Consider the following 13699-nt stretch of genomic DNA (forward strand, 5'->3'; position numbering starts at 1 on the left):
TTCCGTTGTTCGTCCAAACTGATTTCCAGCTGTGTTCGTATTTCCTTTTCACGGTCATTCCAAGAAGCTTTTTTAGAGCTGGGCAAAGATGTTCATTTACATAAACTGGGGTTGTATCTTCGAAACCAAGGTCAGTGTTTGTGAACCGTTCCTTCCTAGCCTTTCTCAAAACAGCATCACGCTTCGCTCGTGATCTAAACTGGACGACGATGTTGGTCTTGTTGACGTTTTTCTTTGTCGGGACGCGATGGCAGATTTCAATGTCGCTTTCCTCAATAGGCTCACTTATCAAGCTGCCAATGTGGGACAGTATTTCGGGGAGTGATTCAGTTTCCTTCTTGATTACGCCTTGAATTTCGAGGTTGCTTTTTCTGGAATATTGCTCAGACTGAACAAGCCTGTATTCGAGATCGTCTATTTTGATTTCCAGGGATGAACACTTTGTGTGGAGAGTTTCATTTGCAACTCTTAGCTGCGTATTTTTTGCTGCCTCATCGTCCAGCTTTTTTTCCAGGTCCTCAATCGTTTGATGTGCGAATTCCATACTCTGGGTTATATTTCTCTGCTCATTTTTCAGTTCTCGGATTTCACTTCGCAAGTCTCGTTCAAGGGACTCACGAAAAGCTTTGACTTCTTGTTTCAGTTCCTCCTTTAATTTAGCCAATTCAGTTCTCATGTCTTCCCTTAGTTTGCCTATTTCTTTACTCATGACCAAGGTGGCTAGTTTCTTTGCACAAAACCAAAAAAAAGAGAAAGACCGGCACACAGAAACACGAAATGGAAACAATGCCCTGTACACCCGTAACTTGACTCGTAATGAGCGGTTTCTAGATTGGCAGCAGCGACGAAGCGTAGAACAGAAGTAGTCCAGTGGAAGTGTAAAAATTTTTTTTTTTAGCACTAACCTGCGATGAAGCAGAAGACTTAGCGAAGTGCACACACGCTTCACCGCTACTGCCAAGTGAAGGCTGTGGGGATGAAGGGGCTCCTTTTGTAGGGTCCAGTCGAAGACGACTACGCAGGCGCAGACGAAGCAGCAAGTAGCAGGCGTACGTAGCCAGCGATTACGCCTCCTGGTATCTGGAAAGCCGATGATCGCACGGGCGTTGGACCGGATGTGCCCTGCGATGAAGCAGAAGACTTAGCGAAGTGCACACACGCTTCACCGCTACTGCCAAGTGAAGGCTGTGGGGATGAAGGGGCTCCTTTTGTAGGGTCCAGTCGAAGACGACTACGCAGGCGCAGACGAAGCAGGCGTACGTAGCCAGCGATTACGCCTCCTGGTATCTGGAAAGCCGATGATCGCACGGGCGTTGGACCGGATGTGCCCTGCGATGAAGCAGAAGACTTAGCGAAGTGCACACACGCTTCACCGCTACTGCCAAATGAAGGCTGTGGGGATGAAGGGGCTCCTTTTGTAGGGTCCAGTCGAAGACGACTACGCAGGCGCAGACGAAGCAGCAAGTAGCAGGCGTACGTAGCCAGCGATTACGCCTCCTGGTATCTGGAAAGCCGATGATCGCACGGGCGTTGGACCGGATGTGCCCTGCGATGAAGCAGAAGACTTAGCGAAGTGCACACACGCTTCACCGCTACTGCCAAGTGAAGGCTGTGGGGATGAAGGGGCTCCTTTTGTAGGGTCCAGTCGAAGACGACTACGAAGGCGCAGACGAAGCAGCAAGTAGCAGGCCGTGGCCGTATCCGAATAAACCATGGTCTAGGCTGCATGTCGACTTTGGTGGTCCATTTCAAGGACACTACTTTTTCGTCCTAGTCGATGCCTACTCTAAATGGTTAGAGGTGGTTCCCGTTCATGCACCTTCAGCGGACGCCACAATTCGATGCCTGCGAACCATATTTTCCACACATGGCATTCCAGACATCATTGTCTCCGACAGCGGCACCGCATTCACCAGCGAGAAGTACGCTGACTTCCTGAGCAAGAACGGCATTCGGCGAATCCTGATCCCACCATACCACCCAGCATCGAACGGAGCAGCGGAACGCGTCGTGCAAACAATTAAGGGAAAACTCACGAAGGCGGTGCCTGGAGATTTCCAAACAAACATCGACAGGATCTTGCTTTCCTACAGAACAACGCCGCACGCGTTTACTGGGTGCCCTCCCGCTGAGCTCCTCATGGGCAGGCAGCTGCAAGCGCCCATTCAGCGAATGCACCCCGGCCTAAGGGCGCATGCGGACGTCAAGCAATTGAAGCAAAAGATGCGCTTCGACAGTAACGCACGCAAAAGCTGTTTGCCTTCTCCCGGCGAGCCCGTCTTTGTTAGAAACTTCCGACCAGGCCCAGCTTGGATTGCCGGAACGATTCGCCATCCCACAAGTTCTTCGTCGCTTCAAATAGAACTCGAAGACGGAACGCTGTGGAACAGGCACGCGAACCACGTGCGACCGCGAAGGACGCCCGGCGTTCTCTCAGACGACGAGGAGCCTCCTCCTGCACTAGCAGCGACAACGGACACGGAACAGCTGTCCCCACCTCGCTGCTCATTAAGCACCGAGCCGTCTACAACAGCTTCGGCGCGGCAACAGCAGTCAAGTGCGGCGCCTTTGCACCGCTCCGCCGGCCTACCCGGGTCCGGAAGCCTGTTATCTACTACGGACTGTAGAGGCGTAAACAAGACACGGCTCGTCCCCAGTACCGTGCGGCAGGCTTCACAACAAAGGGAGGGGTGTGACGATTCCCCAAGGCAGCAGACCTCAAGGACACCGCAGGCGCCTTCTCAGCGGCACCCAGCTGCACGGGGGAAAGGGAAAAAATCATAAACGCTCCCCCGCTTTTCAAGGAGAGGGGCCAGTCTGACTCCCGCCAGCAACGTGTACTGTCGTTTTACGGGGCGCTCTTCCCGCGCCCTCGTTAGGGCACGTCGGTGACCCGTTGCGGCATTCGCTTCTATGCTCACCCCCTTACAATACTATAACAAAAGCAATTTCTTGTAACAAGTTTCTCTTCGTGATAGTTCGTGGGAAATCATCATCATCATCAGCAGCCTGACTACACCCAATGCAGGGCAAAGGCCCCTCCCATGTCTCTCCATTTAACCCGGTCCTTTGCCAGCTGCGCCCGCCCTATGCCTGCAAACTTCCTAATCTCATCCGCCCACCTAACCATCTGCCGCCCCCTGCTACGCTTGCTTTCTCTTGAAATGCACTCTGTTACCCTTAATGACCAGCGGTTATCTTGCCTTCCCAAGATAACCACGATTTATATTGGTTTGTTCGAGCAAAACAGGGAGCCAAGGTGTGATTAATGCTTTTGAAGGGTTTTTTGAGTCATTGGCTCGAGTCATTGGAAGTGGATTGCAATGTAAAATTTTTTCCCCTTCTTGATTACTGCATCGTGGTGTCCTTGAAACCCAGGAATTGTCCATAAATTTTACATTAAATTGTCGATACGAAATCCGCATGCATTAGGCCGGGATCCGAAACCACGAGACCATTGGTAGATTAATTTGCTACTCACTCAAACTAACCAAATGCAATTGGAAGGAATGGCAGTTGCACTGCCATTCCTGAGCACATTGCTGAGCACCGCGCTGCTGGACGCATAACAGGTGATGGTGAGCATCGTCAAGCCGCTGTCGCGCGGGTTTTGTCCCTTCACCTCAAACATGTACATTGTGTACGTTGTTTGGAATAAAATATTGTATTGTACTGTACTAAACTGTTGTATCGCCTTTTATTGCCATTTGCCTTTGACTGGAATCATCGTGCGGTTGTTGCTTTTAGCTGTGCATGCTCCGCGATGCTGTCATGCAGGAGGTACGTCAAACTGAAACCGAACAATGTAAGTGTTCCAGAGAGAGTTCGCTTCAGATGAATGTTTCGACATTTTGAACACAGAACATTCGAATGGAATCAAATACGGATATTTTGTATTTGAGTGAACTTTCGAACTGATTGGATATTCGGACAAGCCTTCTTAGAGACGTCTACAGCTATTCCAACTGCTTATGCCTGACTACACTTAATTTAATATTGTTTGCTGCTGCATGCCAGAACAGCCACCTTCTCTATATTTTGGGTAGCTCACTTGCAGTTTCAGGTGCGTCGTATGGAGCCAACCTTTATGCACTCAAGTGTCAGCACTGTCTCTGGACGCACACTAAACAACAGTAGTGTTTTCATGTGAAGGATTAACTGGCATGTTGCGTCTGTGCTGTGTGGGTGCTCACTTTTTGCGGTGTTTGCTGCGTAACAGGAAACGCTGCACGCAGCAATGATAGTTGACCATTGTTTGCATTCCTTACATACAGGGAGTGTTATATTTTCCTCTGCTTGGAACGTTTGCTTGTCACATGCATTGTTTTTTTTTTTTTGGCCAGAAGTTCGCTGAAAGGCTGCGTTTGGTAGTGTGGTGGCAATCCATGCCTGGTTGGTAGAGAGGAAATTTGTAGAGCCTCGCCGTGGAAGACTGGAATGGTTCTAGCTGCCTGAGCTGCGGCCCGTGTCATGCACAATGCATCAGGGGCGCCATAATCAAATGCAAGGCGTAGCTTCCACAGTGCAGCCAGTGACGAGTAGCGGATTAAAGGAATGCGCAGGTTTGTACCGTGGTGCTAATCTCGGACAGGACTGGCGATATATGACATCAGTGCAGCCCATGTGTATGAAGCATGTTATGCAGAGGTCACTGGTGGAGGGCGGTTGGTTTTCTAGGTAGCCTTATTTCCTCTGTTACATATGAATTTGTTCAATGAAGCGACCATAAGCATTGTGCTTAGCTACCACAGTTGTATAGTGTATAGAACATGTGACACCAGGATAAATTTAAGGAGTCTCTATCCAAGTTCCAAAGAAGTGCACAGGGGCACGATGCTTTGCTAAGCATACCTTCTTGAAAAGGTTGCATTGATATTTAACACAAAAATTCGAGATCACTGTGAAGACTCGCGTTGGAGTAATGCGAAAGCATTGACGCCTCCTCAGCACTCGTCGCCTCTATTTGCTCTTATTTGCCTCTATTGCCCCTATTTTCCAGAAAATTTCTGCAATTCGTCAAATTCCCACCACGCTTCGTTCCAAACTCTCAAATTTGGCACCGCGCGTTGGCTCTGCCCAAACTTCTGGTCACGTGGTACTACATTTCCGGGGTTTCAAATTTGGCGCCACGTTGGATCTGGCCACGGCCACTTTTTGGACATTTTTGGCTCCAATTAATTAACTATTCACCCGATCATCACCAACCTTTTTGCGCCGCATCTTCAAATCACCCTCCTTCGATTATTACGACTTTTTAGACGTTCTCAGCCAATGGCTGCAGACATGTTTTGATGGCACGAAACTGCCTACATCGCCTAATAAAGGTTTCGCTGTAATAATCGAAGGACCAATCAGGCTCTTGATAAGAAACTGGAAAATGGGTCATTCTCTGCCTCTCTGGACCTGATCATTGTACTTTAAAGGCGCCAAAACCACAAACACGCGCGCACGAGACAATAGATCACTTCTCTTCTCTGTTCTCTCGTGCGTGTGTGTGTGTGTGTGGTTTTGGCGCCTGTAAAGTACAATGATCAATTACCAACTAGCCCAACAAGAAGTTCTCTCTTGAACTGGTTACCATAATCATTCTCCTGCACTGCCGAGCGCAACATTCCTCTGACTGGCGCTCACACGTACTTGCGTTTGTTCCTTCCTACTTCTTACCACCCACACCGTGATACCCAACCCGACTAATGCCCCTTCCCCAGGCGCACAAACCCCCGCCTTCGTCCAATGCGTGGCGTCGTCTTCTGTCCAGCTCCAAGAAGCGGGCGGCCATCGCATGCCTGCGTAGCGTGCCACTCTATAACGTCGAGAGGTAACACAATTCGTGCGTGCACGCCCCTCGCCCCTTGCTTGTAGCATGCACACATTGAGTGGCCTGTTGATGATTTCGTAGGCTGCCATGAATTTGTGCGTGCACATGTGAGCAGCATGAAGGTGGGATTATGTGCGTGCCATATGCTGGGCTTGTCGTTGTGTTGGGGCTGCTCATTGGTCCCATCTCTTTATCACTGGTCTGCAGTTTTTGCGCTGTCAGTTGCTTTGCGTTGATATTTCAGAATGGCTGATTGATCTGCTTCTCCTGGTCTGAAGTGGTCGTGTGTAGTCATTATTGTTGCATTGTTCTGTGGGTGGCAGTCACAAGCACAAGTTGCTTTGAATTTTTTAATAATGTTAATGATTTTCTGAGTTCATTGTTTCCTTGGATTGAAAGGGCCAGAAGATGACAAGGGGTTTCTGTAGATTCCCCTCTCTAGGGACTATAACGCAGCGCTCATTAAAATTAGCCTTTGTTTTGCTACTGGACTGCTGGCTACCTCTTGCGTGGCCACTTTCAGGAATGCCAGAAATTGGCACCCTATGTGTGATGTTGAACTATATGTATGTATTGTATCTGCATCGTTCATTCTAGGTTTTATCTTTTTCGAAGAGAATAATTTTGGGCATATTGGTTGTACATACTTAAAAAGAAGTACCTGTTTACACGATTGTAAGTGGACTCACATGTGAGTCAACCTCCCTCCCATATTGCATGTTAGGAAAAAAAAAAGAAGGGCGTGCCAGTGTGCGCATTCAAAATGAAAAGTTTCAAGGACATTTAAGCTTCGCCTTTAAAAGTAGAACGCAATAGCGTCATCGGATCGCGGCTACTTATCAGCAGTCGCCATCGTCCGCCGAACGCGGGGGCGGCGGGGGGTGCAGCTGCTCAAGACTAGCTTGAAGAGCGACACTACAGAGCTGTGGCAGCCTTAGACTGTGGCAACGCCAACGATGGCGTCGATGACGGCGCTGGCTTCTCCGCCTCATGAGCTCCTTCATGCTCTCGCGTTAAAATGTATTAGCCACTGGACTACTCATCCACACTTATCCCGTCGTCCTCACTAACGCTCTAACGCGGCCGTCGCCATTCCTGCTACTGTCCCACAGCACATCCTTCTAGCGTCGTCGTCTAGCGGAATCCCCCACATCGCAAACAACCACATCATGTTGTTGTCCTGCGAAATCCCGCACTAGGCAAACAACCGCACCAGATGAAAAAAGTTTCCATTCCAGCTGGGTTATAGAAGTAAAAGCCTGTACTCTTCTTTCTAACAACCATTCAATTCCAGCTAGAATGCTTTCTGTTTCCAACCGTATAAAGTCATTCCTGTATAAAGTCATTCAACATGGGTTTCTGTAATGCACGTTTTTTTTCTTTTTTTTTGTGAGCATCTCTATAAACAAAACAATTCTGAATCTCTGTCCTTACATGTTATGTAAAAATGTCAGAGATCATGAAAAAATGACCAGTAGTGTTTTCATAGCATGGGAAATAGATTTACAAATTGAACACGAAACTTTGATGCAAAATTTTGTCATCTTTCTAATTTTTACACTCATTAACCAATTCAAACTTCTCTTTCTTCTGAAAGCGCATGTCTTTTTCCTCTGTTGCTAAACATTTAATATATACATGCCCATTAACAGTAATGGCAATAATAATGACCAGCTTCATTATTCAAAAACAAAAACACAATTCTGGACCTGCTAAAGCCACACCAGGGAGTAAGGGTCAGTTCACAGCAGGTGGAAGCCGCTAATTTATTAACATTCATAAAATTTAAAATATTTGCATAACATGAGCATACCAAGGGCTTCATTCCTTTATTTTATATGTTTAGTTTTATGGATACGTTGTCAGTTCCAAGTGGAAATTTCTTTCCAAGTAGTTCATCATTTAGGCTTGTGCATCAGAAACCTTTCCACCTTTTGTTGCCCATCATATTGTTCTAGGCTTAAAAAAAATATACTGCTCACTGAAAACTGTGCAACATCTTTCTTTAGCTTTTACCTTCTTTAGGTCATTATGGGGCTTCTTTTCCTGGGTAAGCAATATTGAACATTGTTTGCATAATGTAACAGATGCATGTGTGTTCTGTGCTGTTCTTAGAAGGTCAGTGTTATTATATAGAGCTTTGAGTAATCTGTTCCCCAAGCCTTGTAAGTGTGTGTGGCCTAGAATTCTTTTTTTTTTCTGCATGCAAATAGTACTTGACTGTATGGCTACACTGCATGCAGTTGGCTTTGTGTGTTAGTCTAGCGTTAAAGTTCAGTTTCTGTCACACAATTGTTTATCACTAGCGTTCTAAAGAACCTGTTTTTATTTTATTGTTTTTTTCACAACTTCATGCAGTCTATCTAAATATTGTATAACACTTAGGCAAATTTAAAGTAGATGTAATGTTGAGAGACAGGAATAGGGCTGAGTGGGTTGTCGAACAACTCGTAATCTAAATCGGGAAGAAGAAGTGGGCTCTTCAAGCGCATGCACTAATGCGAAGGCAGAATAACTCGTGATTGTTGAGGGTAAGAGCAATTGGCTAGTAAACAAACCATGGTGCCTGGTTACTGTGGCAAAGACACTTGTTGTAGTCTGTCTGTTATCACGTGTCTGTGATTTCAAGAGCTTACTGTGTCGTACTCACACACGACTTCAGTGATGAAGTTGAGAGTGCGACGGAATCCCATCCGGCCGGGAGGGTGCATTTTAAAGCAAAACAGACGCCGACAAGTAAAAAAAGATCATTGTTGACGTTTCGGCTTCCAGCATGGAAGCCTTGTTCAGTTCATTTCACTTCTTTTTATTTCCTTAAATGCCCTATTAATGGGGTATTGAGTAAGGGGTGGGAACCAATGAAGAAAGCATTCTTACAATTGTGCGTATTTTTTTTACATTTTCACTCAATTTGGATTAGCAGGTGATGGCGGAAATGTCGCTTCAAAGGCCAATTAGTCTGCAGCTACGCGGCGGAAAAAGTATTTGGCAAAGATGACAGTGCGCAAGAGTGGACAAGCCTAATGAAAGTCATGACTGGTGCGGAGTGATATGTGTGCTAGGGGAGGAAGAATATATAGAGAAGTGCGCACGAGGCTACTGAAGATTTCATGACATAAAAATAGCTGGAAGTGGGACGACGGAGACAAGGACGATAAACCAGATGCCGTTTTCAAGACGGAAACCCTAATGTCATAAGAGTAGGATGCGCGAATGAACCTGGCCGTGCGTTTTTGAACGGACTCAAGAGAATTAATGAGATCAGCTTGATGAGGATTCCAAAATGCTGATACGAATTCCAACTTCCAACTGACGAACAACTTACAGGCTAGGAACATGTCGAGGAGCGTGATATAGATGATGTTTTAAGAATTCTAACATTCTGTTCGCTGATGATATTGTGCTAGTGACATGCAAACTCTAGCAAAGATCACTAGAAATTGTTACGCCTAAATACTTGTAGGACTGAACAAATTCTAGGGACACATCAGAGATTACGTAGGAACGAATAAGAGGATTACGACGGCGGTGGACAGATAAAAGCTTGCACTTATGAGGGTTGAGTTCTATTAGCCATTGGTTACACCAGCTCTGGACCGCATTAAGATCACTCTGAAGAGATGCTTGGTTAGCGGGTTTAGTAACTGCACAAAAAATTACACAGTCATCAGCAAACATGCGTATATTAGAGGTGACAGGTGATGTCAATTCATTAACGTATATTAAGAAAAGTAGCGGGCCGAGTACAGATCCCTGAAGAACACCTGACATTACAGGAAGCGAGTTAGAGTTCTTACTGTTAACAGAAACAAGTTGGGGAAATTAGATACATTCACAATGAATACATCACCAATAGTGGTTTGTTTAAATAGACTTGAACATCCGCCACAAGGAGCGTGCGTAGACCGGTTCAGATTTCCGTCGTTTTGTTTCAATGTGTGTGATGTGGTCTTTATGATTAGGGGTTCTAGATGTTGCAGTGATGCTTTCAATGTTTATGTTGCGATGGTTCTTGCCTTGTCCTAGTCATTCTTGAGGTCATTTTCGACAGCGTTCTCTGCTCAGTTGTTTACGAAATGCTCTGCGCAGACCGCAACGGTGTTTACATCGGGGAATCTGGAAGTTACAGAGTGTAATTGCAGCAGCGCTCTCATGGTGTAAACAACAAAAATATTCGCAATAACGCTTTAGCAGAGCATGTCGTCGAGATGAAACATGAGATTGACTGCGATAACGCAAGAATCTTCACAACAGACAGCAGCACGGCTACATCTGAAATCACTGATCATACAGACCAAATCCACACGTTCAACCGAAACAACAGAAATCTAAATCCAATCTACACATGCTCGTTCGGCGATCATTAAAGCGTCTTTAAATGAACTACTTTTTGAAATGCATTCATTGTGAATAAGGCTTCTACGCTGGAAGCCAAAACGTCAACAACAATCTTTTTTACTGATCTCTGTTTTGTTCTGAAACAGGACTTCAGGGAAGTGCCGATACAAAACTTCTAGCAGTTGAGATTTGTTTGTTACCAAGTTGTTTTGTTGGCAGTGGTTGCTTTGAAATAGAAGCAACCTTTGATAAAGAACACACAAGGCTTGCAGAGGTTGTCGTTACGCTCCCTCCGCATGCAGCCAGAAAATGATGAAAATACTTAATGTAGCAGTCGAAACATGCACCTCGTGCCACGTCTTCGTGCCATACCTTGCAGGCATCGGGCAATCAACATATTCTTGACTGTCTACAAGGACCTCTGGCTTCAAGAGGAAAACGTGGGCCAAGAACAGCTCATTGATGACCTCACTGTGAGTGGATTTCTTTTCGAATGCGTCATTGAGGGTGACGGACAATCTAAGCTTCGCAGTAAAGGACGGCGTAGAGGTAGAGCATCCACTTCGAGTGCAAGCCCACTCCCCTGCTGTAATGCCTTGGCACTGCAGGGTACATTGTAAATAATTTAGTTAATTAAAAAGGACCGGGGTCTGAATCTCTGTGCCACACAATTCTCCACCGGATGAAGAAAAAGTCCACCTCTCATTTGAATAGTATAACCAGGCGTGGACGTGATCTCGGTGACTAGAACTGACAACGCACTCCCTTATATGACCAGAATTTGGCCACCCTGGTGGAGCAGTTCGTCACAACCTCCTATGTAATTAAACCAATTAACCCTGAGCCCGCATTCTCCTGCGTCTGCGGAGAAGAAAACCAAAAGGGCAGTCAGACCTGGGATATAGCGGAGGGTGCTAAGAATCTCTGGCTCCAAACATGCCGCCATCAGAAACTGAGCCTGGCAACATTTAATGCTAGAACTTTATCCAGTGATGCTAGTATGGCAGTGCTGTTTGGGGAACTAGCAGGTATTATATTTATTTATTTATTTATTTCATTGATTTATTCAATACTGCCAGCCACCTTTTGGTGGCCGAGGCAGGAGATGGGATTTGCAATTGTACAGTGCTTTGTAAATAGCAAACAGCGAAAAAAAAAGGATAAAGAAGGCCTGCAGGCAGGCAGCAAAGTTACTGCGGAACAACTCAAATAATAGAGGAGTAACAAACACTTTACATTAAAATCCAAAACAAAATGTGACAAGGGCAACCCTCCAGAATCGAACCAAATACCCTAACTTGACCAGCTGGGATGGATCGCAGGTAAAAATGTTTCGGCTGACGAAAAGGCGGCCACTTCGCGAGGTAACGCATTCCAATCGGCCATCGTTCTTGGGAAGAACTACAGCTTGTACGCAGTGGATTTGCATTTTGGCACTACAATTGTTTGGTCGTGTTTGTGCGAAGTTTGTCATGTTCTGTTATACTGCATATAAATGTGAAAGTTTATTCTGGTGTAATTATTGACGATGTCGAATAACATTTGCAAGCGACGCATTTTGCGACAAGATTCCAAAGTGGGCAAACCGGAACGACTAAGAAGATCAGCTATCGATACCTGTCTTCCGTAGGCGTTGAAAATGAAACGTAGTGCTCTTCTTTGAACGCGGTCTATAATTTTGGCACCCGTTTTCGTGTGCGGGTCCCATACTACGTCAGCATATTCGAACAATGTACGCACTAGGGAAGGATACGCCACAAGCCTTGGTTTAGTGGAATCATGTATTAGCCGGTATCTTATTGGTCACAGTCTTTTAGATGCGACTGAGGTTATGTTATTAATGTGCAGGCTCCAACTTAGATTCAAACTGATCGGTACGCCAAGGTACTTTAATTCATCTACTAGTTCAAGGGAGACGCTGTTAATTTTGTAATAGTACAGCAATGGATCTTTTTTCCTGGTTATGGTAATTTGTTTGCACTTACTAACATTTAACGACATTTTCCAGTTGTTACACCAATTACTAACAGCACCTATATAGTTATCTATAATTAGCTGGTCGCCTTCGGAGAGATCTGTGTGTGATAAATTACGCAGTCGTCTGCAAAAAACAAAATTGGCTGTCGTAGGGCTTAGTGACGTTAAGAGGACAGGTGAGGCGTATACAATGTTAAGGAGTGGACACATACTATGCTGTCATTAATTAGTCAAAAGATGAGAACTAGGTGTGGGATTCTTCACCAGTCGGGATATAGCTGGCTACATAGAGGAACACTGTAGTATTAACAAGAGGGTGGTAGTTATCGTAATTAGGCTTAATAAGAGAGCATGTAATGCGAAGGCAAGATAATCGCTGGTCCTTAAGAGTAACGGAGTGGATTCCAAGAGAAGGCAAGCATAGCAGTAGGCGGCAGCAAGTTAGATGGGCGGATGAGATTATGAAATTTGCGGGGATACAGTAGCTGCAGCTGGAAAAACGGGAGAGGCCTTTGCCCTGCTGGGGGGAAGTCAGGCTGCTGCTGCTGCTTCACCTCTACTGCTGCTGCTGCTGCTGCTGATGATGATGGCAGAACTGAAGGTGGTACAGGCTTACATGTCTGCACCCTGTCATGATGACCAGAATGTTGAAAGCTTGTATGAAGATGTGCAATCGGCAATGAGTAAAGTAAAAACACGATACACTCTACTGATGGGTGATTTCAGTGGCAAGGTAGGAGAGAAGCAGGCTGAAGACCAGGCAGTGGGGGCTGTGGCACAGGCTCTAGAAATAGCAGGAGAGAGTTATTAATAGAATTCGCAGATAGGAATAACATATGGATCATAAGTATCTCCTTTCGCAAACGAGAGATCAGGAAATGGACGTAAAAAAGCCCTAGTGGTGAGACTAAAAACGAAATATACTTAATATTATGCGCTCACCCTGGTATTGTGCAAGATGTGGAGGTGCTCAGAAAGGTGCGTTGTAGCGACCACAGCGTGGTAAGGTCTCCAATTAGCCTTGACTTGAAGAGGAAATGGAAGAAACTAGCGAAGCGGAAGTCCATTAACGAGTTAGCGGTTAGAGGGAAATAGAGGAATTCGGTCTATCGCTTTAGAACAGATATGTGGCTTTAATTGAGGACAACAACCTTAATGTTCAACCTATGAATCTAAATCTCACTACTATCATTACGGAGTGCACAGTAGAAGGAGGGGGTAGGATGGTTTGACAGGATACCAGCAAACTATCTTAGGAGCCGAAAAACCTGATTTAGAAATGCTAAAGCATGAAGGCGTCTAATCCCACAGACAGAAAACTGGCAGAGGTGTCGCAATTAATAAAAGCAAGGTAACCAACACAAGGAAGTTCAGTATGAAGATACTCGAACATGCTCTAAAGAACGGAGGCTGCCTAAAAGCAGTGAAGAGAAAACGGGATATGTAGACCTCATATGTATGCGTAAAGAGACAAAGAGGGCAGTGTATATGGATAGGATGTTTTGTAGACATTATTTAGTTCATAATGATAAGCAAGCATCTGAACAAGTGTTGGGCACATATCCA

General features: G+C 45.6%; 1 protein-coding gene across 1 annotated transcript in view; it reads left to right on the forward strand.

Moving 5' to 3' along the window:
• Positions 1-13699, forward strand: part of RyR (Ryanodine receptor) — a 1185515-nt gene that overhangs the window by 833771 nt on the left and 338045 nt on the right. Inside the window, 1 exon segment of the mRNA XM_077638630.1 lies at positions 10536-10629. Coding sequence (XP_077494756.1) covers positions 10536-10629 — 94 coding nt within the window.

Source organism: Amblyomma americanum, chromosome 9, assembly GCF_052857255.1.
Source record: "Amblyomma americanum isolate KBUSLIRL-KWMA chromosome 9, ASM5285725v1, whole genome shotgun sequence".
NCBI classification, from domain to species: Eukaryota; Metazoa; Arthropoda; class Arachnida; order Ixodida; family Ixodidae; genus Amblyomma; species Amblyomma americanum.